At 40.7% G+C, this 24,233-nt stretch overlaps 2 protein-coding genes across 4 annotated transcripts in view; one reads left to right on the top strand and one right to left on the bottom strand.

Moving 5' to 3' along the window:
* The window catches only part of sptlc1 (serine palmitoyltransferase, long chain base subunit 1), a 48,744-nt gene extending 32,114 nt beyond the window's left edge, over positions 1-16,630 (bottom strand). Inside the window, exons 1-3 of one of the 3 annotated variants that reach the window (XM_050052676.1) lie at positions 15,402-16,630; positions 11,068-11,351; positions 1,822-8,297 (exon numbers count right to left, since the gene is read on the bottom strand). In XM_050052676.1, coding sequence (XP_049908633.1) covers positions 6,726-8,297; positions 11,068-11,351; positions 15,402-15,978 — 2,433 coding nt within the window. In that variant the 5' untranslated portion in view covers positions 15,979-16,630 and the 3' untranslated portion in view covers positions 1,822-6,725. Of the gene's footprint in view, positions 1-1,821; positions 8,298-11,067; positions 11,352-15,401 lie in introns of those variants that run through there. The other 2 variants (XM_050052678.1, XM_050052677.1) reach the window with 2 other exon arrangements.
* Positions 16,631-22,357: 5,727 nt separating this feature from the next.
* The window catches only part of megf10 (multiple EGF-like-domains 10), a 138,746-nt gene continuing 136,870 nt past the window's right edge, over positions 22,358-24,233 (top strand). The window contains exon 1 of the mRNA XM_050052658.1: positions 22,358-22,536. The gene's annotated coding sequence lies outside the window, so the exon portion shown is untranslated. The remainder of the gene's footprint in view (positions 22,537-24,233) is intronic.

Genomic DNA, 24,233 nt, shown 5'->3' with positions numbered 1-24,233 from the left:
GGAATTGTGTACAGATCCTTGCAACATGGAACAGTGCATTATCATGATGCAACATGAGGTCATGGTGGCAGATGAATTGCATGACAATGGATCTAAGGATTTCGTCACTGAGCATTCAAACTGCCACTAAGAAAATGCACCTGTGTTTGCTGTCTGTAGCTTATGCCAGCCCAACAATAACCCCACCGCCACTATGGAGCACTCTATCCACAACGTTGGCTTTAGCAAACTGCTCGCCCACATAACACCATACAAGCCATCTGCCATCTGCCTGGTACAGTGTAGATCAGGATTCGTATGTGAAGAGAACACTCGAGACCCTGGTGAGGACAACAACCATACAGATGAGCGTCACTGACATGGTTTCTGATGGTTTGTGCAGAAATTATTTGGGTGTTTTAAGCCATTGTCGCATCAGCTGTTCAGGTGACTGATCTCAGACTGTCATGCGGGTTAAGACACTGGATGTGGAGGTCCTGGTTGTGAAGCTGATTGGATGTACTGCCAACAAGGAAACATAATTACAGACTGCTTATGGCAGTGAAATAAACATTAACTTCACTGGCAACAGCTCATGTGGACATTCCTGCAGTCAGCATGCCAATGGCACACTCCCTCAAAACTTGTGACATCTGTGTCATTGTGTTGTGTGATCAAACTGTACATTTTAGAGTGACCTTTTATTGTGACCATCCCAAGGCACATCCGTGTAGTAATGATGCTGTTTAATCAGCATCTTGATATGCCACACCTGATAGGTGGATGGATTATCTTACAAAAGGAGAAGTGAAGTGCTCACTAACACAGATCTTAACCAATTTCAGTCAGGACCACTTTAGTCAAACAAATATTTATTTACATTTGCAGTATTATATTTGGTGGTATGGCTCCGTTCTGGGGCCTCTCTGCCTTTCCTCGAGCTTGCGCATACGAGGACAGCCTGAGGCAGAGAGCTGATCTCGACATCATGTCTTACCTGAGCTAATGCTATGCTTAGTTTGCAACCAAAATTTTAAAGAAATAAGTCTTTTGTGTGCATAGAAAAAGTCTCAGATCTTGAGGCGTCGGTGGCTTAGTGGTAGAGCAGGCGCCACATGTACAAGGCTGTTGCCACAGCGGCCCGAGTTTGACTCCAGCCTTTGGCCCGTTGCTGCATGTCACTCCCTCTCTCTCTCCCCCTTTCACACGTCTGTCCTATCAAATAAAGTTAAAAATGCCCCAAAAAATATCTTTAGAAAGAAAAAGTCTCAGATCTTGATTTTAAACTCCTGAAAAATGGGAGCAAAAATATGACAGTTTATGTATTTGTTCAGTCTAGAAAGAAAACCACAAAGCACAAGAAAATAGGGACAAATATAGAAATATTGTCTTCTCAGTGTGGTACTGTATTTCTGCATTACATTTTGCAATTCAACATCCCCACAATACAAATAAATAAGTACGTATTATCTACGGCATGTAGATTACTTTTTGCTGACTGTCCCACAATGCAATGCATCATGTTTGAATAGATGTGGCAGTTACAGCTGTATAACCCCACACCTGTCAGTGATAATACTAAATTACAGTGACTACTGTCTACTGTAAAAATAGTTGATTTTAAAGTTGTGTGCATCTTTCATATTTGTGCTTACTGACCAGCTTTTGAATACCAGAAAACGTGCACCATAACTTTGAATTGGTTGATTTCATCATATTAAAGCTTCAGTGTTCTTTTATTCAAGCATGCAGATTTATCAAACAGTAAAGGTACACCAGTTCAGCTTCTTGTATAGAATGAAAACAAAGGCAGACAGCGTATAAAAGCACTGACCAAATATCTGTGTTTAAATATTTATTATAAATAATCAGTTGTTATTGCTGGCAGACTCAAAAGCCATTATATAACATAACCATAAAGTTAGTCTTTACAGAATCTGCAAGTGAGCCTCCACGGCGAAACTTACATTAGTGCATTGCATTCATCAAAAGGAACAAACCTTACCTTGTTAATATGGCTCAGTATCTCATAACCATGAGAAATCCATCTTCGCTGGATGTCATAATTCTGAGATGAGGATCTCAGAATTATGAGATGTTTTATCATTGTTATGGGATACAGCTCCATTTCTTTCTTCCATAGAAATGTAACAGAAAATGTTTATGAACACTAATGAATCATCTCACTCATTGTGGAGCTTTCACATTTCTTTTATGAAAAAATGCACATTAAATCTGGAACATAACAGATAAATGTTCCAGTTGCATAATGACCAATATATTTAGCCATATATTTAAGCTTTATTCACCAACTATCACTAGAAGAGTCTGATAATCACACTCAACTCACAGTTTTCACTTTATTATTCATCTTTTTGTATTGCTGAAAAATAGGAGTGTACTATGATTAAGAGGTCTGAAAACAGCTGCTGCACTCAGGGCAAAAAACATTTGCTCAATATCTCATTAGGATAATTGTTACAACAAGAAAAGTGTCTGTACAGTTAGTATACTATTACTCATGGAAAAGTTTTGTCATGGTGGCAGCAGTACCCTTCTGTAGGAGCTAGGCTAACTCAAAGCCTCTTTGTTCCGACTATTATTTACCAGATTGTTCTTTTTCATTAAATACACAATAGGCAGTGGGCACCATATCAGTTAAAGCAAAAGGCTACAACGCACTGGGTGGTAAAATGTGGTCCTGAGGCAGAAGTGTAAACGTCATAATAACTACGGCAGTAAGAAAAGGATGACAACAATTAATTACAGTCCAGGAGAAGCCATGAAGTAATGGCTAAGCAAACCTTTGCTTGGCCCAATGATGTCCTTTGGGAGATAACAGTGTAAAATTGAATCTCTCTCTCTCACTCACACACAGACACACACACAGACACAGACACACACACAGACACACACACACACACACACAAAACAAACAAACATAAAAAACAGATACTACACTATAGCTATCGGAACATTCCATCAGAGTACCTGACCCAACTCAAACCATTCTCCATTCCAAGTCCAGTCAAACTGAAATCACCACTGCTATCAGGTCTGCCCAAAATTTAGATTGGCTCGATATGACCAGAGATGTACCAACATTTTGATAACATGGCCTGCTGCATCATCAGTCAGCCAATCCTAATGCAACTGCTGTCTTCACTGAAACTTTATTATGTTGTCTGGGTGTACCTGTAACTTTACTGTCATCGGCCCGATCCCAATCTCCACACTCACAGACTCAGGGACTTTGAGGTGCGTTCCCGCAAAGTGCATGAGGGCTTAGGGCTGTCAAAACCTTAAGTGCATGAAGACTCTCCTACAGACCCTACATGCACACTTTCCTGAAGTCTGCATTTCTACAGACTTTGCCTGAGGGAACTATCCGCAATTCATAGCACTGCAAAACACAGGGTTACTAGAGAAAGTCTGGAAAAATAAAAAAACAAAACAAACAAACAAAAAAAAAAAAAACGTAAGCAAGGCGGACTGACATATGGGCGTTCAGCATGTGGTACTGTATTTGCACAGAAACACAGATTTATGTGTATGTGAGTGCAGGCATAGGCTATATCAGTGGTTCCCAACTGGTGGGTTGCGGTCCAAAAGAGGGTCGCAGATCCATTCTAAATGGGCCACAAGTGACTTGCAAAGCGCCAAGTTTGAAAAACAAACAAACAAACAACAAAATATATATATTTCTGAGTACAGTAAATTTCCAGCACAGAGCTTTTATTTTGAAATGACGTTTTCTGCTGTAGAGTGAGTGACTAATCGACAGCACCTGACAGGGACAGCAAACTAGCTAAACGACATAGCCACTATGGCACTGAATATATTTAACTGTGAGACCTTGAACTAATGACTAAGGAGAAATCTGGATCCAGTGGCTGGACCAGTTGGGAACTGCTGGGCTATATTACACACCTAGTTTATTCACCAACCAGTTGTTTTGATTTTGCTTAATGATGCTGTTTTAAGAAAAACAAAGAAATTGATTACTTGATAATTACCTCTATTTCACTCTGGAAGACAAGAGTCTGGAGTATGTTCACATCTTGGCCGTGAAAAAAGTAAAAAACATAAAATATAAAGTCCTAAACCCATAACTTTCCATGTGTAAGATGTTTTGGTGTTGTCAAAGTAATGTGATGTGTCACTGCAAAGTGTTGCCTTGTTCCTATTTATACCATTTCGAAACTTTGTAGCCCCTCACATTCAAACAATTACCAGGTGATGTCAGGTAAGTCCAGAGACTGGGCCCTGCACTCCCCCTCTGCACTTTTCTGCACTTTTCAAACAGTGGCATTAGAAGGACAATTTTTGAAGCTTATCATCTCTGTGAACAACCATGTGAACAACTGAATGCATTCGAGGAGAGATCCCACAACAATGAGCCTTACCACACCTCATTTTAAGACATATGCACCCATGGGCACACGGATGGGCACAGTACATTTGCTACTTACACAACGACTGTGAAAAGGAAAACTGTGAAAACCTATAAAATAGGGCCCTTTGATGTCTGCAGGAAAAAATGGGCTCAGTCGATTGAATAGTAAAAAACTTTTAGGCATCTAGTTTACATTTAACTTTTGTTTTAACGCAATTACCATGTGACGATCCAAACTAAATACTGATTTACAGTTACCAATTAACTTTTCAACTTAATCCCAGTTTTAATCTTGGCATGTAGATGTCTTTTGACCAGTGCTCAGTGGGTCAGGTACAAAGCTCATCTAAATTGCTCCAACTGTTGTAAAATTAGGTTCAGAAATGGGATTTATGTCCAAACTAGGATTTAAAACACTTCCACACTGCCGCGCAGTAACTTCCTGCCTCCAGTCATTTCAATGAGGGCAAGGTGGCAAAGGGGAAGCGGTTTCTAACAAAGCGGTTGAGGTATGAAGCAGTTGCAAGCTATGTGCAGGCACACAGATTTTGCTGTAGCACGTAGAGTTTACTGTATTGAACTTCCAGCAGTTGTCGCCTGGCTTTAGTTGATTAAATAGCAGGCATTACAGAATCAGAAAGAAGACAAGATGGCAGAGCAACCAGGTGTATTGAACTTCCAGCAGTTGTCGCCTGGCTTTAGTTGATTAAATAGCAGGCATTACAGAATCAGAAAGAAGACAAGATGGCAGAGCTGATAATGTTGGTATCTGGAGTTACAGTGCTAGCAACTTATGAGGACAACCAGAAGAAAAACTTGGCCTGGAATAACATTTCCACCAAACTTCAGATGACTGGTAAACTGTCTATGTATAAATCTTTGGTTGTTTAAGTGATTTCCATTCTCTTGCTACAGCTTGCAGCCACAAGCTAGCTAGCACTTCTGCAAGTCTTTACCGGAGCACCTGCCTGTCATCACAGATGCGGACCTTGGTGGAAACGACAGTTTTTAATAACTTTTTACCTTTTGTGGGAATACCCTTGCAGCTTCGGGCATTTGCTTGAAAGGATTTAAGCAAATGCCATAATTGTGGTAACTGCTCTACATATGGTAAACATTACGTTAGCCGTCCTCTACAGTTACATTTCAATTATTGGAAGAAAACCCAGTCAGGACAGCAGTGAGCTGCTGACTTGACATGGTTTGGCATCAAGAAAAAATAGTTTAGTAACAAGTGATGGCTACCACAGGCCAGAGAGAAAACAACTAGACTTGAGAGGGTAAATTAGAAAAACGCTGAGCAACAAGCTAAATAATATTAGAACAGTAGCCCAACAGGAAATCATGTTGACAGAGATGGTACCCACACAGCCTCGGCTTCAGGTCTGCAGGAGGAAATTTCTTAAGATTCACTGGGAGATTATGGTAGATTACGGTAGTGCATTAAAGTGGGCCAACTCCCTGTTCCTCACACACAGAATCACAAACACACAGATTGTATAACCCAGCACATGATGCTGCTCACAGTACAGCAGCCATCCACATTCCACAGTCACTTCACTAATGAAGAGCAAAGTGACAAACTATTCATTTCACTGGTTAACTGCATTGCAGGAGATGATTCTGCTGCGTAATGAAACCTGCAACACTTCAACATCCTTATGATTGACTATAACATTATGATAATAATATAATTTTTTTTCTTTGATTTCATTTCCTGCCATTATTACATTTAAATCATACGTCAGGTAGTTTGGGTGATGTAGCTTGTTCTTTGGGTCTTTTTTTTTTTTTTTTTAAATCCCAAGTTTGCGACTCTCCAAAGTATCCTTGGTTATTTATACATGGAATAAAAAAGGTAAGTGTCAGTTAACCCTGACCCAACCTTAAGGAAATACAATAGAGGTCTCAAAGCTTATATTTGCATAATTGTTACAGTAAATATTAAATCAATAAATCTGTAATGCTGTAGTGACCTGTACAATGTCCAACGTACCAACTAACAGACAATTTGTATTTAGTCAGTGGTTTTCCCAGCTGGTTTGGAACTGGATAAGGTAGCAGACACTTGTTTTACACAAGCCACCCACAAATTGGGTACAACCATCCTAGACTCCATTGTGTACAATTTCCTCTGGGCCCCTACGATGTAAGGCCCGCCTGCTGTCAGGTCAGTTCGGAGATTAAGTCCATCTCCGTTTTGGAGTCTCGGGTCCTTTCTGGGTCAAATTTTCCAGCCTACACAGACCTGTGATCCACAGTTACGCTACAACACACACAGTCCATCACTGTCTGTACTCAAGCAGAACTGAGGTAAACTTGTATGGAGGAATCCAGGTGGGCTGGAATGTCAGGATGAAGTTCTGTTATATCCAGCCTCTATGTGTTTCTCCAGCCATAGCTCTGCTAACTGCATCGTCGACGCAAACGTACTCGCTCTTGACCCAAGGCACATTTTGTGTTGCTTCTGCTCAAGACTTGAGTTGCAGTGGACAGGATGATAAATGTGGACAATGCCTGGTTCTTGACTGCGTAACACTTTCAAACCAGAATTAATAACTTTTGTATACAAGTCTACGTCCTCCAATCCCCAGCCTAAGATTGAGGTGTCAAAACCTCCGGCTTTTAGTAAATCACTCTTGAAAACACAGCTGATTCCAAATCCATAATCTCGCCAGAAACCACTTTTTTTGGTCAGCACAAATTTGTTTTCTCTTGGGGCCTTTTCAGAATACACTATCTTGGGGTTGTACTGACTAAAGACAACAGGAAAATAGACTTGTCTCCCTTGGACAGCATTGTCTCTGCAACGCTGCAAGGCATCACCACTAAAGATTAGATCCACATCACAGAAGAAGAGCAGAGAGTTATTATGAAGCTGTGATGAGCCCAGCTCAAGAGCCAGTCCTCGGGAAAAGTTGCCCATCATGGAGATTATGGACAGGTCAGCTTTGGGATACTTCCTGTAGTAGTCTTTAATTAACTGCATGTGTCTTCCTCTGCTCTGATTACTCCCACTTTCCATCAGAATGACAGAGAGCTTAACATTTTGTTTGGGTATCAAACACACTTTCTCAAAGTTCTCCATGAAGCGGACAAAGGTGTCATAGCGACCAGATAAGGGTACAAGGATGTTGACCTTTCTCTGGCTTTGCTCCCACATTTCCCTGTTTGATTCATAGACCTGGAAAGGTGATAAGAACCTCAGAGAATTGGAAAGGAAAGACAGGGATTGGGATTCAGAGTTGATGGACGCCACAAGTTCAGCCACATCTAACTCTTCACTTTCAGTAAAGAAGGGTCGGCTAAAGGACTGCTGAAGGTAAGCATGCCGCCTCACAGGCACTGTAATTTTGCGTCCCTTATGTTTCTTGTACAGAAGCAGTAAGTCTATGATGTACTCTGCACCATGCATTGGATCCACCCTGTAGTAGCCATATTGAATCTCTTTAAAGTCAATTACACGGCCACGCGTTTTCGAATTCTCATTAATCATCTCCATGACCTGGAGGATAATGTCTTCCAGTGCAGTCCGAAGCAAGTTCCCAAGGCTTTGCCTGGCAATCTTGTTCTCAGCGGCAGAATAAACATGACGGCCAGTCAGGAAATCCCACTCAATTACATCATTTCTCTCACTGGGCTTATAGCGCATGTAGGAAGGTGGGGACCCCAGCTGTTGGTCCTCCCACAGTACTTCTGTATCACTGAGGTAACTCATGATCAGGCCTTCGCGGTGGAGCAGAAGGGTTTGGTAACAAAGCCTGGAGATCTCACGGCTCAGCATGTAGCTGTGGAGGCGGTACTGGTAGGCAGGCTTTTTATTGGGGTGAAGTGTAATGGCATTGTGGATCTTGCTACTGTGAAGCTCTTCGATGAAACCTTTCTTGTTGTGTTCATAGTTCTCATAGAAGAGCTGCTGCATCTATGGAGAGAGATGCAACACCATGATAAGGGCATGGATCATATCCTAGTACCAGAGCAAATAACACCATATGCCATATTTTATCATATGCCACATTGATTAAAATAGACCAACTATACTTTCTAACACAATGGCTTTGTTCTTTAATGATTTACTGCCCACTTAGCTAAAGAATGTATTTAACTGACAAATATACTGATAAGTCTTTGCTACTATTTGCAGCACATTTGGAAAAAGAAAAAGATGCATTCAAGAGTGCAGACTATGCTAAGTGGGGAATGGTATAAAAATCAAAACTCAATCAACTATATTGATAAAATAACAAATTAAAAGACAAAATTATACAGACAAAGTAAAAAAAAAAAGCATGAAACAAAAAAAGCTAATCCACAAATTTAAACAAATTGGTTAAAATCAAATATATGTATATTTTTAAGGGGATAGTTTCGGGATTTTTGATGTGGGGTTGTGTGGGGTACTTATCCATAGTCAGTATATTAAGCTTTGTTTCCACCAAGCATTCTGATACAGTACAGTTCAGTTCAGTACACATTTTTTATGTTTCCTCTGTGAAAAGTTGTGGATGGTACCAACAGAACCGCTTCTAACCGTCCCCATTTTGGTCATCCCTCTGATGGGGTACCTAGCACACAGATCTGGTGCTAAAAGGTGGAGGTAGAAACACTGCAGTCCGTTGACTGGTCAATAGCAGACAGTCAGTCTTGCTCCGGACAGTCTTGCTTGTGACTGGTTTTGAGGCATATGTAACCACTGTTCATACTGTGGCAAGTCTTACATACATTCGTAAACTACTGTATAACTATAAAATGAAAGGATGATTTGCTGCCCTTTCGCCGCAGCTGTAGACGGAGAAAAAAAATTAACTTAATTCACTGGGCCCACAGCCAGCAACTTTAAAGGTGGAATGTTACTCAATGCATGAGTTGACAATGTGAGTCCATCAACACACCTTAAATTTCACTTTGACCATTCCATTAGTTTTTATTGCCTCTCTTGGATGACATACACTTTTAATAATGAATGGATCTTCAAGCGTTGAAAAATATATATCAATTTCAACCGGATTACGTGAACTGCAAATATTCTAATCCTCACTTGGAGAAAAAAAAGCGTTGTAGAGCATAGTTCCTGTGGGCTACAGCAACACTAGACCCCTGCGCTTGCCTGAAAAGGACCAAATGCACAAACAAGCTATTTTCAAATATCCCATTGAGAGAGACTCTCACTGCAGCCTGTTCTATTTTGTTCTGAAAATTTTGGCATGTAACTCCGTTCTGTGAATGATAAATGAGGTGCAGACTTTCATCTGTGTCACCGGTGAAGAGAAAATGCAGTGAGTGCTGGACGGAGCAGTGAGTGACAATAACTCTGCCCACATTTAAGAGAACTGTTTCTGGAGGAAGCACTAAACGGACTAAGGGTCGAGGTACCATGTCAGAAAGGGTAACTTTTGGTTCCAAAGGTACCATACTGCAAGTGTTTGGTGGAAACGTGGAATTACCTACAGTAGATGTCAGTTTGGCAAAGCAGGCTCGAGTCCGACACGAAAGCAAAACAATGCACTGCTGTGAAGGGGTCAGCAACAAAACGCATTTTAGTCACCTGAAAAAAGTCCCACTTCACAAAACCAACATCACTTTAAGTGTATGTTATATTGAGAGTATTTTCACCATTTTCCCTTTCCGTTAGACAGCCCGTTCCAGCTTAACTATTGTTAAAGGCTTCAGTTTCCCATCTATGACCTTGTCAAAGCCACCAGACTCCATTAAGAAAAACAGTAATTTTACCTTGCTGAACATGCGAGCTGCTGGTCTACCTCTGCTTCGATTAGTTAGTTTGTGTTATTGTGTGATTTTGGTGAATCTGAACTAATCCTTTTAAACGTAAAACAACTGTTCAAAGCAGCGGTAGACCAGCAGCTCTTGTGGTTAGCAAGCTAAAATGAAAGTTTTTCTTAATGGAGTCTGGCTTTCAATATAGCGATGTAATGGCGTCATTTTCCCCATTGTAAATCAGTCTGACATTAAGGTAAAGCAGTGGAAATATTCTAAACATATTGTACACTTATTACATATTGACTTTTTTTTAGGTGGGACTTTTTTTTAAGGTTGCTAAAATACGTTTCGTTACTGGCCCCCATCCACAGCAATAGATTTGAATAGCTTGCTTGTCAGACTCCAGCCTGCTTCTCCAAACTGTGGTTGTACCGACTGACATCTACTGTATGTAATATACTATCTATGGATAAGTACCCCATACAACTCCACTTCACAAAATTTGAATTGTCTCTCTAATGTGTCACTGACCAAAAAAATAAATTATAAAAAACATTTTGTGCATCTATTGCTGTTGCTTTTTCTTGTTTGGTTCTGTCATGTCGCAGTCTGTGAAGCAGGAGCAGAAATGTTACTTCTTCCTTCTGCTAATATTCACCATTCAGGAAATAAATATAATAAATAAAGATAAGTCATTAAAACCACTAAACTGTTAATATTATAATGGGTGCAGATCTTAGAGATTTTGCCTTTTCACTCTTCCTTACATACAGTGGACTGGCTTTGCTATGATTGTCTATCACCAAATAAGAGGGCCTCCATTACAAAAATAGTTTTCCTTGCAGTTGGTTTTAATGAAATCTTAAAACTTAATCAGTACTGAAAAGCTTTCATTTCACTTCACCATAATTACTACCTACTACCTACTGACTGTCACTGATACTCTAGAAACAAACAGCAGACACAGTCCATACCTCATATGACCACACACACTGTGTTCCTCCAAATCGCCGCACACAGCGGCCAACTTCCACATCCTCATGGGTGGTGTACATCTCCCTCAGACAGGTACTGATGTGAGGAACCATCCTGCGTAAAACTTCTCTGCTAAAGATCATCCCTGGGCCGCCCATGCAGAAGTTCTCTCCAGGTTCGAGGGCCAATCTGCCCAACTCCTCAGCCATGCCCAGGCCTGTCTGTCCCAGGTAAAGGGGCTTACTGCTGTTCAGTGACCGCAGGAACACCTCCAGCTTCTCACCTGGCAGAGGGGGAAATAAGATGGGATTTTTTTTTCATGATACAGTAAGTCATACAAACAAGACATGTTCCATTGTGGTAGTGAGACACTTCAGAAATAAACACAATTTTGAGAATTATTCTTCTATCCTGGGCTCTACCAATAATTCAGCCACAAAAAGGTTCCCTTCCTAAAACACAGCTCAGGTTTCTCTCAGTGCTGTTTGGGCTGAGAAAGCCATGTGTAAGTAAGGTAAAGGAGGTTATTGGGTTGGTGCGGGGAGCAGTGAGACCTGGCATTAGGGGAGTGTCTCTGGGACGCCAGAGATCACTGTCTAGCCTCCTGGAGGTGTCGTGGGACCAACTAGACGAAACACTGGTGAAAGGAGGTTCCCACCTGATGACCCCAAAGACATGTTAGTTATCACTGCTCACTGGTCTGTATAGTTGAGCCTTGCCATAATAGCTTATCATAGGGCTTAGGAAGTTATTCACTGAGTGCTGATCCTTTCTTTAGAGCACAATCGTCTTGTGTTTATTTAAAAAAAATAATCATTCATTCACAAGATCACATCAGAAATGAAGAACATTTTACTAAAAAGGGTAGCCCATAAATCATCACACAACTAGTCCATACCCAGGGATGTATTATGTATAGAGGCCTAAGAAATCAAAAACAGTATATTAGAGGAGATGCAAAATCAGAGCACTGTAAATGCACTGTGTTATAAATATTAATGTAAGACAAACAATGCACACTGTATTTATTACAATGCTTTATGGCAAAATACATGGAGCATAGTTTCGGCCGACGGCACGGAGGCACGCGCGTGCGCGGGGCCATGCGCGGGCACACAGGTACACACATACAGGTGTCGATCCGCAAGTGTTGGAGATAAAGGCTTCCCAGCCAAACTGTGGTCCCAGCGCAGGTGTTTTCGAAGAGGTCTCAGCGCATGCGCAGCTCGCACTGCTAATGGTGCTCACAGTATGAATGGGTAGTGGACAAAAACGCGAATATAAACAGTAGAAATGTGGGTAAAATGCAAAAACGGCATCGTGGCTGTCTGCACATGACCAAGATGAAAGCAAGTTCAGAGAAGTAGGTCAAAGCAGTGAGGAGGAAAAAGGATGATGACAGACAGACAGACAGACGGACGGACGGACGGAGGGACAGAGGTTTCTCCATTTTAATAGTAAGATAGTAGGATAATAGTAGGATAGTAGGATAAGCAAATAAAATGGACTCCATCGTCAGTCTCACCTAAATTACATCACAAACAAAAGATCAGTAAACCTGCATGCTTCTATAGCGAATGGTAATGTACCTGGATGTTGGCACAAAGAGCCCTTTTTATCCTGTGACTCACAGTAGAATGAGGTCAAACTCAGTCATTTAAAAGCAGTTTAGGGATTAAGTTATAGGATGATTTAGCTTTATAAAAGTCTGGGACTTATTTCGGAAGTTATGGCCATCATTGCTTTTAGTGAAGTCTGGTCAGTTTCATTTATAAAGGCCAATATCAAAAAGATTCTTCATGGGGCTTTACAATCTTTATAGCATACAACATCTTCTATCTTATGATCTAAAAGGAAGTCTGATGGGTCAAGAGCAGTCAGGGGATCGGACAGGTTGGAAACAAGCCCATAACTTAGTAAGTTTTGGAGGTAAAACTAAAATTAACTGCCCCCACAATATCGCTAATAATCCCTCATCAAATGGGAAAACTGTGTGCACGAAACTAGAGTGAGTCAACATTGGAGCAGGAAGTGGGTCAGTAAACTGTGATGGACTTGTACAACAAAACGTTTGGGTGACAGTTTTATTGTTTATCGTTGCACAAGTTTGTCTAACATGGGGGTTTGTTTCCAACCTGCTTGTGTCTCTCGACCCTTCAGACTTCTTTTAAAATCTGCTGTCATGTTCTCAGATCTCATCCATTAACTTGGTGAGCACAGTGTTGTTATTATTTATGAACTACAAAAATAAGACCAAAGTTGTCATTCAGTGCCAATGAGCCAATGATCAGTCCCAAGGGATTTTGTAGCATCAAGCATTGAATTGCAGTTTGCAACCAGCTGAAACTTCTTCCGGCTAGAATTCCTTCAGTGTGCATTGTTCAGGAGGTTTTTACTGGGAGCCTAATTATCTACAGAAGTCTCTTCCTCTCTAGAACAAACAGACCAGGTGATCTAAACCAGAAAAACCCTGAATAAAGCAGTTTCATGTTACTAACCAGTGTACATATCAGATGCAGTTTGGCATATTTGGCGTCTCCTCCACTACCTGCTAAGTGTGCTCATCTTTTTTCTCTGATAACTTCAGATCCAGATGTTCAGGAGGTTTTTACCAGGAGCCAAATTATCCCCACATTATCCTCTTCCTCTCCAAAACAAATGGACTAGGTTTCTCATTTATAAAACAACTATCTGGCTATCTGGCTTCCACATGACCTCACCATCTGCATCACCACTTTCCCATCCAAAGTGTTCATGAGTCAAAGTTTCACTCATCAAGTCTGTTTTCATAGATCACAACTTTTGTGTGGGAAGTGGTGTATACTCTTTCAGGCCTCATTTTATGCATATGCAATGTTTATAAATGAGAGCCAAGATGATTTAAACTGGTATAAACACTGACGTTACTGTACTGACGTTTTTGACGTTGTTGCTCGTTGCAGTTGGGCTGATAACTATGGTGGCTGACGCGAAAACACGGAAATGCAAATGGCCCCATCTAGAATCGGTGTTTGGTTTGTCTGTTCTGGGCTACTGAAACATGTCGGTGCAACATTGCGATCTCCACAAACAAGGACCCGCTCCTTATGCGGATATAAACGGTTCATTCTGAGGTAAGGAAAACACAACAGTTCTTATTTTCAGGTGATTATACACTAAAGAAAACCTACTATTTATATTGTATTCCGTTTCTGCCAATATATGACCTAAATCCTACACACTGGATCTTTAATATTTGGCCCTTGAGTGGCACAGAGCTTTGCCCAATGGATAAACCAGCCCTGCGTGTAGTTTTATAAAACTAGGTTCGGAAACAAAGACAACCCCTCGAACATATCCCACTGCCGCCCAAAAGTATTTAAGCACACTTGATCCATTCTCTTTCTCTTTGATGCATTTCTCACATCCAACCCACCCAATCCCTTTTACATCTTTTTCTCACTTCCTTTCTGCATAAAGAACGCAGCGGGGGCTCTATCCGAAGACAAGTTTAGGAAGAGACAACTCCCCCACTCAGTCTCAACTCCCTGTCTCCCTCCTGCGTTCCTGCCTTTAAACACATCTGTCATTGCACGCGCCCATGGCCCTGAGTACCAGCCTTCATCCCTCGACCCTAATCCTGTCATCCCTAACCCTTCACAGGTAGCCAAAATGACCTGGTCCAGCATTGGCCTAAACTCAGCATACTGAATGAAATTAGTTGGGCCGCGTCTGGTTGCCCGACTCGGCTGAGACTCGGCATGAATAACACCCCAAAATCAGGCTAAAACAGTTGGCCCGATTTCAGCTGCCAACACTGCAATTACTGAGCTGTTATCAAAAATGACCTGGCTCAGCATTGGCCCAAACTTGGCATGCCACAAGAAATGAGTCGGGCACCATTAGTTGCCAGATTCAGCTGAGACTCACCACCAGACACACCAGAAGCGGGCCAAATCAGCTGGTCTGGTTCCGGCTGCCAACACTGCCGTCACTGAGTTCATCCATTCATTCCCTGACCCTAGTCCCTTCATCCCTCATCCATTCCACCCTCAACCCTCACCCATTCATCCCTTCATCCAAACCCTTAGTCTATAATATGCAATAATCCATTCTAAAACTTAATCTTATTGGCGTGGTCTTTGAAAAGTGAATACAGCTTAAAATATAGGCCTATGGTTTATAGTGGTTTATTTTAAATAATCATTTTTTTCATAGCTTAATATTTGACTACAGCAACATAGTATCTCCTTGACTTAAACTGTCTCACGGCACGCGCATGTGTACGCGCGCGCGCGCGCGCACACACACACACACACACACACACACACACACACACACACAGAATAATCACCTCTTATATAAACATCATCATCAGCCCGCATGAACCACTCATATTTATCCAGGTAGTGGTCGTGGATGTACTTGAGCATCATGAATGACTTCTTCTGTGGCGGGTACGAGTCGTCCACACCTGCCAGCGAAACCACCGGGACGGGGACAGGCACGTGGACGGTGTCCGAACCATCGCTCGAGAAGAACTCCACCTTCCCAGGTATAGAGCTCACCCAGGTCCTGTACGCAGCCACGGCGCGAGTTTGTACATATTTTTTCGCTGTCATCACACCTACATAGAGGAAATGCTTCGGTTTGCTTACCGGTGTCCCGGTGTCTCCGCTACTGTTCCCTGTACTGAACAACCTGTCCTCCTCCTGACTCAACTGCGGGCTGTCCCGGTCTTTGAGAGCCGCGGTGTTCCCGGGGTTAGCGGGACCTTTACCGACAGAGGAGTCACTGTAGTACAGACACATGGGAGATTTCTTCCCTTTACTTTCCAGAACCTGAGGCACGATGAGCCAGGAGGACGCGGTGAACCCGAGAAAGACACCGAAAATCACGGTCGTCCACGGTCTCCTTGACTTCAGAGCCATTGCTGCTCACCCTCCGATCAGTTGAGCTCTGCGGTGAATGGAGTGGAAATGTATGAATGCTGCCGTTGTCTGGGGAGGTGCTGACGTACATGGACATCCAACATCTCTGTGTAGAGCATTATACGTGTCTACCTGATGTGGAAAAATACACCTTCCACCTCTGATAGCGTAATTCATGGGGCTTAAAAAAAACACGTATCCCTTTCAGAACAGTCCGCCCCATCCTCAAGGCTCGCCCGTCCCATTTCAAACTATGTCTTAATTCGTACAGCAGCCCCACAAGGAAATATTTTATAGCTAAGTTCCACTCCCACTAGCAGCCGCGATAAATTCCCGGACTCCACTGTAGAGTCCCGCTGGTTCGTTATTATCCGTCATGGTGTTAGGATCAGTCCTTACCACTGTGCTTTTCTAGGATTTAGCTAACGTAGTCCAATAATACCACAAACACGTCAGCTTCCTCCAACAGCAGTCACTGAGCTGTAGCTCACTTTAACCCGCTCCCGACTCACCGTCAACTTTAACACTGACGTGTAGACCTACATGGTGTTTTTTTATGCCAAATTCATTAGGGATTTCCCTCCATCCCAGTGACAGTTAACGTGTCATCATGTTGTGTCTGTGTTCCGTTATCAGAGTAACAAGATTTCCAGTCGGGGGTTTCTTTCTTCAAAATAAAAGCTTGGTTTCTCTAAATCTACAGGAGTCCACAACTAAAGTCTTAATTTTCTCACAGCCAGTTAGTAAAGTGCAAATATAAAGTCCATACACGATCTTATGCAATACTGATGGTTCTAATTCATAATAAATGTCAAAGCAGGACGCTGGTACTTTTATTTTGACAGATAGGCCTACTTATCCACCATCAACCTATTTTTGTGTTTTAATGTTCCTAACTGAAAAGGAGACTTCCGATATTATGTTTCTTTGTGACAAAACAAAAGCTTCATCCCTACAGATAAGTAGGACTTACAAAGTGACTCATAACGATTTTTCTATCACAGAAACACTGTAATATCACATGTAATAATATTTGTCCTAATGAAATAGGATAACCCTGCAAAGTAGAAGTGTTCAGCAGTAATTTATGCATTTCTATGCCAGCAGCGAAAATACCGGACTGACCTTTCAAAGTAAAAGCGTTTTATTTGCGAATCTAGCAATGATATTTCGCTTAACAGCAGACAGCTATTCATTATTAATGAGCAATACGTTTCATGGTTTCAAATTTTAGATAGAAAAAAGAAACAATTTACACAATACTGCAAAAACCCTAATTATCAAGGATAAAACAGCAAATATAAAAGGTTGTTTCCTTTGAGCTCTTCATTAGATGGATAGAGTAATTCAACAAGTCTTCAGTGCGCTATAAGAAAATTTAGATCCTGAAAACAACGGGGGGTAATTTGTAGGCTACTAAACTATGATATGTTAGTGTTGATCAGTCTGCAGTTTATTTTTGATGAGCTGCGCAGAACTACTGCACCAGCAGGTGGCAGCAGAGTCAAAGCGATATTAAAACTGAAGCCCCAGAAAGATCAGCTAGGGCTAATCTCCAGGACAACGGTTTAGTCTTTGGACACCTTGGACACATGCTGAGCTTAGAAAGTATCTAACTAAATATGAGAGTACACACACACACATATATATATATATATGATAATTATTATTATTATTGTTATTATTATTATTATTTCTATTTTTTGTGAGATGTGCTCTCGAGCCAGACACAAAACAGCAAATCAGTTTCACTACACTTGGTATTGTGTATGATTATGTATGTGACAAATAAACATCACCACATACAAAGAATGATTTGAACTTGATTTAGTGGTCAGGCAGACTCCACTGGGCCACTTACTCCCTGAGGAAGAGCTGGAGAGCATCTGGAGCAAAATTGTATTAAAACAAAATATAGTCACACCACATTTTACAACTGCAGATATGATAGATTTTTCACTTTCCAGGAAGGAGGTAACAATGACACACTATAAAACCACAGCACACCTGCTGCTCATCAAGGTCTAGCTTACGATTCCAGACACCCTCTGGTGTTGACAACATCTTTTCTAGCAAACTTTGTTCCATATACTTATGCTCCTCCTCCTGCTGTCCTCCGACAACCATAAGGTCTGGCTCCGCTGTCTTGGCTAGGGGCACCAAGCTGGGACTGATTCCTGCCCCACCTGTCTTACGCTTCTCTTGGGATGGTGATTTACAGAGAGCAAGCACGCCAGCCCAAATCTTGGGATGAATATGATGAGGGGGATGACTGATAGAAGAGGAGCTGCCCACGCACTGTCACCCTCTCAGCAATCTGCCTGGCCTCTTTGCCTTTACTGCAGAGTGGATTTGGCACCCATCATCCACCACGCCAAGCAGGAGCTGGACACCCCACTGGTAGCCAAATTACCTGCTGTTCCCTAATGTCCACACTGCACCGTTGATGGCTGACAGTGGGACAAGAGCGTTCCACCAATTTAGAATTCCCTTACGCTCTGCCTACAGAGCTTTAGGGTTCTGATTTCAAAAGCTCTGTCCCCTTTAGTCTTCAGTCTGGACTCTAGAACAAATAGAGGACCCCTGCTTGAGGATCTTAAACTATGCAAAGGGTCATAAGGGATTAAAAGGTCTGAAATGTAATCTGGAGCCAGGCCATGAAGACTAAAGCCTTAAAAGTGACCAATAACACCTTAAAATCAGTCCTAAAACAGACTGGGAGGTAATGTTACGAGGCTAAAACCTTTGATCTTACCTCTTGGCAAGGTCTTGGCTGAGTTCTATACAATCTGTAGCTGTTTCACAGTTTTTTAATTTAAGACAAGTGTAACCGCTTCTACAATAATGGAGGCACGAAGAGATAAAAGCATGTACAACAGTTTCTGTACATACACAACATAAGAGTTATATTTTTTTTTGCAATATTTCTTTGGTGATAAAAACATGATTGGTCAAGCTTAGGGATATGTTCCTAAAAACATTAATTACTATCAAACATGACACTGAGATTTCTTGCAACAGACTTTATGTGTTGTGGCAGTATTTCTTTATTGATATGCTGGGATCCAATGACAAGGATTGCTGTTTTATTAGAATTGAGCTGAAGATAACAACATCCATTTTTTCCCATCAGACAGACAGTCCTGCGGAGAACCCAACATGCTGAGATCAGTGGGCTTAACAGGGAGATACAACTATGTGTCATCCGCATAACAGTGACAAGAGACACCATCTCGACAGATGGTGTCACCCAAGCAAAATTGGTCCAAGCATTGATCCTTGAAGCACACCGTACTTGATATGGGAAATGGATGACATGATGTTGTTAATGGAGACACAAAACTAACCAGAACAAGTTTAAAGCTGTACCAGGCATGCTTACCCAGTGTCTCAGTCTGTCTAAAGGAATGCCATGATCAACTGTGTCAAAGGCAGCACTTAAATCCAGCAGCAGAACTGAGCATGTGTCTGCATCAGCATTCACTAAAAAGAAGAAGGGCTGTCTCAGTGCTGCGATACTAACAAAAAAACAGATTAAGACTTTTTAAATATAATAATCAAACTATCTATTACAATGCAGGTTTACTTTCCATTTCCCCTGGCCATCTGTGCCTGCTTGGTACTCTTAGTACTTTCCACCAATCCTTTCATTTCCCTATTCCCTCATTGCACACATGTCATAAGGTCACATTACATTTGCTTCTAGTAAACTTTATAATGAACATTATACTTATAGTTGAACATTTGCTAATAAAATTACTAATAGTTCCACTTTTATTAAAATTTACTTGATTAAACACATTCATTTTGTTATCATAATACAAGCATACAAGATAAATCACACACAATTGTACTTATAAAAAGTGATTCAGTATCTATTACAGAATGTCTTTTAATATAAATCACATATCTTTGTTCATATGCTGACTCTTTATGTTATAGCACTTATTTCATTAGCATTTTAAACCTCTTTTTCGATCTAACCTCCATCTTGTCTTACTGCTGTTCTCCTAGGGTGGTTCTTCTCCACTGGGCCCTGGCTCTGCCTGCAGTGGTGACAGGTTACTTACTGGAGACATGTAGGTCAAGTAATGGATAACCAGTTCTGGTTCTTCTTCTGTCTTCTCCTCTGGACCTTCAGTGGTAGAATGGGCTTGTTGTACTTCTTCCGTTTTGTTAGGTACTTCAGCCTGTACGTTTTGCTTGTTTTATGTTTGGGGCTCAACAGGGCTATTGTCTGGCCTTTTTCTCTTATGTAGGCTGCAAGGGCTCCTGGATTTAGCATTGATGTCCGTTTTTGGAGCTTCTTTAACATCGCAAAATTGTTGCTCCACTGTTTCGCAGGTTAACTCATATCGCAGCGGTGCCTGGATAGAGTGAAGTGTGTGGTTGTGCTGCTGCTGTGGTCCTGCCTGATGCCTCCTGCTGCTGCTGTTATCATTAGTCATACTTCTACTGTTATTATACACATATGATTATTGTCACATAATGTATACTATCAGATATTAATATATACTTTCAACATGAACCACAATAGCCGTAATTAGAATTATAATATTATTAATTTAATTAATGTTGTTGTAAGCTACTGTCATTACCGTCTGTCCTGCAGCTCTCTCTGTCTCTGTCTCTCCCTCTCTTTCTGTCTCATTGTGTCATACGGATTACTGTTAATTTATTATGTTGATCTGTTCTGTACGACATCTATTGCACGTCTGTCCGTCCTGGAAGAGGGATCCCTCCTCAGTTGCTCTTCCTGAGGTTTCTACCATTTTTTTCCCCCGTTAAAGGTTTTTTTTTTTTTTTTTAGTTTTTCCTTATCTGCTGCGAGGGTCCAAAGGACAGAGGGATGTCGTATGCTGTAAAGCCCTCTGAGGCAAATTGTGATTTGTGATATTGGGCTTTATAAATAAAATTGATTGATTGATTGATTTTGCAGTTTGCATTTTTTGCAATATCAACTATGCATTACTACCTGTGGCCCTGTCTTGTTTACATGGTGTTCCTGAGGGACAAAACACAACAACATTTCACAGATATAACATTTCAAAAAACACAACATTTCCCAAACACAACAACATTTTACAAAAACAATATTTCCCAAACTCAACAAAATTTAACAAAACATTACAATATTTTACAAACACAATAACGTTTCACAAAACACTACATTTCACAAAACACCACAACATTTCACAAACACAACATTACATAAAACACAACTACATTTCACAAACAACATTTCACAAACACAGCAACATTTCACAAACACAGCAACATTTCACAAACACAACATTTCACAAAACACAACTACATTTCACAAACAACATTTCACAAAACACTATAACACTTCACAAACACAACAACATTTCACAAACACAACAACATTTCACAAAACACAAACACAACATTTAACAAACACTGCAACATTTCACAAACCCAACAACATTTCACAAACACAACAACATTTAACAAATACTTCAACATTCACAAAACACTACAACATTTTGCAAAACAGTACATTTCACAAACACTTCAACATTTCACAAAACACTTCGTTTCATAAACACAACATTTAACATACACAACATTTCACACAAACAATTAAAACACTAAAACAAAACACTACAACATTTCACAAACACAACATTTAACAAACACAACAAATTTTCACAAAACACTTCAACATTTCACAAAACACTTCAACGTTTCATAAACACAACAACATTTCACAAAACATTTCAACATTTCACAAAAACAATTAAAACACTAAAACAAAACACTACATTTCACAAACACAACATTTAACAAACACTACAACATTTCACAAACACAACAAATTTTCACAAAACACTACAACATTTCACAAAACAAATGCATTTTCTGAAATGTTGTGTTTTTTTAAAAATGTATTTCTTTTTGTAAAATGCTGTTGATATTGTGATTATATCACTGTAAGTTTTTACAAAACGACTGCATGCTCTGTCCTCAGCCTGGGAATGTGGGGAGTCTGGCAGCAGTTGCCTGCTTTGTTTAGTTAACATCCCATCCATGCAGAAAACACAAAACGCGTGCAATTATTAAACTGTTAATTTGAGGCAGTTTTACCAAAAGCAGTGCCAGTTGTGAAAATGAAAGTTTGAGGTAGACTACTTCAAAACTCCCCTCATGGGTATCCATAATTTAACTAGACAGAATGTAGCCTCATTACAAATATGCGATAATAATCAAGCAAATAAATGATCCACATTTCATATCAATGAAACATGCAGGGCTGTTAAAGCCCGTGATTGGCGGAGAGGCTGGTGATGTCACAGCAGCAGTGGGGCCAGTGTTTGGAGAATAGGAAAAGTTTGCCCGTGTGTTGATGAGACGCCGCCGGAGACTCCTCTCATCCGTCTCAACACAGCGAGAAATAACACGTTCACTGATGCGTCGAACGGACTTTCCAAAGGACAGCACTGGTGTTTTTCATGATTAACTACTGGATATATCACCATCAGCACCACAGGAGGGATCCATGTGCCACGACAAGATCAATATTCTCTCATAAATAAGGTAGGTAAACGTTTGTCTTTACATATCAGCCAGTGCACCTCGGACCACAGACGATGTGATTCATTGAATTTGTACGTATTATTTTACTGCGGAAATTTTGTCAGCGGTGCTCTGTGGATGTGAATCAAACTGTCATTTTTCTAGTAAAGTGGGGACAGAAAGTGTCCAAAACCTGGCGTTTGCTTTGTTGTTGCCAGCGTGAGAAACTGTCAGCAAAAATGTAGGCTACAGGAAGATACATTTATTCAACAACGAGAATACACATTTGTGAAACTAAAAGGAATAGTTTTACAATTTTATTCGAGACACTCATCTATTTTATAAGAATAGAGAGTAACCTATTAACCCTACTCACCTTCGAAATATACTATCATATTATGTCCATTTAACATTTCAATGAAGGAAATTTGAAGCAGTGTCATTTTGCATCTAAGTTTATAGCTTCTTACCCTAAAGTAAAGTCATTTCCACACCGACCCATTGAAGCACTTGACAGGGCCGTAGCCAGGAGAATTGGGCAACAGTTGGACTTTCACTTGTAACTGTGTCTTAAGGGAAGAATTGGAGTACTTCATCCACCACTATCCAAACGAGCCAAATGCTCCACATCAGGGATATAAATATGGACAGTGCAGGCAGTGTGGTTGCACTGGGGCCCATGAGGTGGGGGGGCCCACAGAGAGAATGGGCCCTTCAGCAATGTGTTGGGTGGAGATTGGGCCCTTATGAGTGATTGCCACCTTGAAAATATGCCTGTGTTCAAAGAAGAACTCGTAATATTAAAAACAGTGCCATTTGCTGTTAATGCCCTTGAAAAAGTCAAACCCATCTCTATCATGATTATTTTTTCTTTTTTGTAAAATAGTAAATAGCATCTATAGCAAAATGTATATGCTTATTCTATAAGTATAAATCAAAAAGTCTATAAATCAGCTATTCTAGAACTATAAATCAACCATTAAAATTTCTGTATGTCTAATGTCATGTCTCTGATCATATAACAAGATGATATGTGCACGATAGCATGCACTTGGGCCCATTGCAACAACCCTACGCCACTGCTCCACACTCAGGGTTGGGGAGTAATGTAATACATGTAACTAAGTTAACAGCAAAGTAATGTACATAATACAAAATATGAGTAACTGTATTCCATCACACTTAGAGTTTAAATTGGTGGTATTCTGAATCCAGTTACTGTCTGTAGAAATAGATTACTTGAAGGGATTACTTTATTTATTTATTTTTGCTCTAACATAGTGTACTAACTGAACATGATGCGAGCGAGCGCCAGTTTGATTGCACTGATTTCTGTTAAAATATTCTGAGTGGCTGTGAGTGATGCAGCGCTGCCATTTTGAGTTTAAATTTTGTTGTATGCCCTGTTTATATTTATTCCTGTCGCTTACTTTGAAAGCTCCAAGATGGATGAGAAATGTGTGAAGTTGAAATGAGGAATTATCGACACAACATATTCTCATTAAACTGGAAAAGCCCAAATAAGGTGGCAGCTGGCTGGAGGGAGATCACCAGGGAGCTGAACGTTTCTGCTAAGTGATCATCACTAAAAACAAACCATTTGCTGTAGGCTATATTGTGTGCAATTTCCAGTAAAAATCACAATATAAAATGTGTGTTTTTTTGTTTAAAGTGCAAACGCAGAAAGACAGCAAGTACTCGTCCATCTTTAAAGTGGG

The sequence above is a fragment of the Epinephelus moara genome, chromosome 9 (genome assembly GCF_006386435.1).
Source record: "Epinephelus moara isolate mb chromosome 9, YSFRI_EMoa_1.0, whole genome shotgun sequence".
Lineage (NCBI taxonomy): Eukaryota > Metazoa > Chordata > Actinopteri > Perciformes > Serranidae > Epinephelus > Epinephelus moara.
The sequence above is the reverse complement of the archived record's forward strand: the minus strand, read 5'-3'. Positions and strand labels throughout refer to the sequence as shown.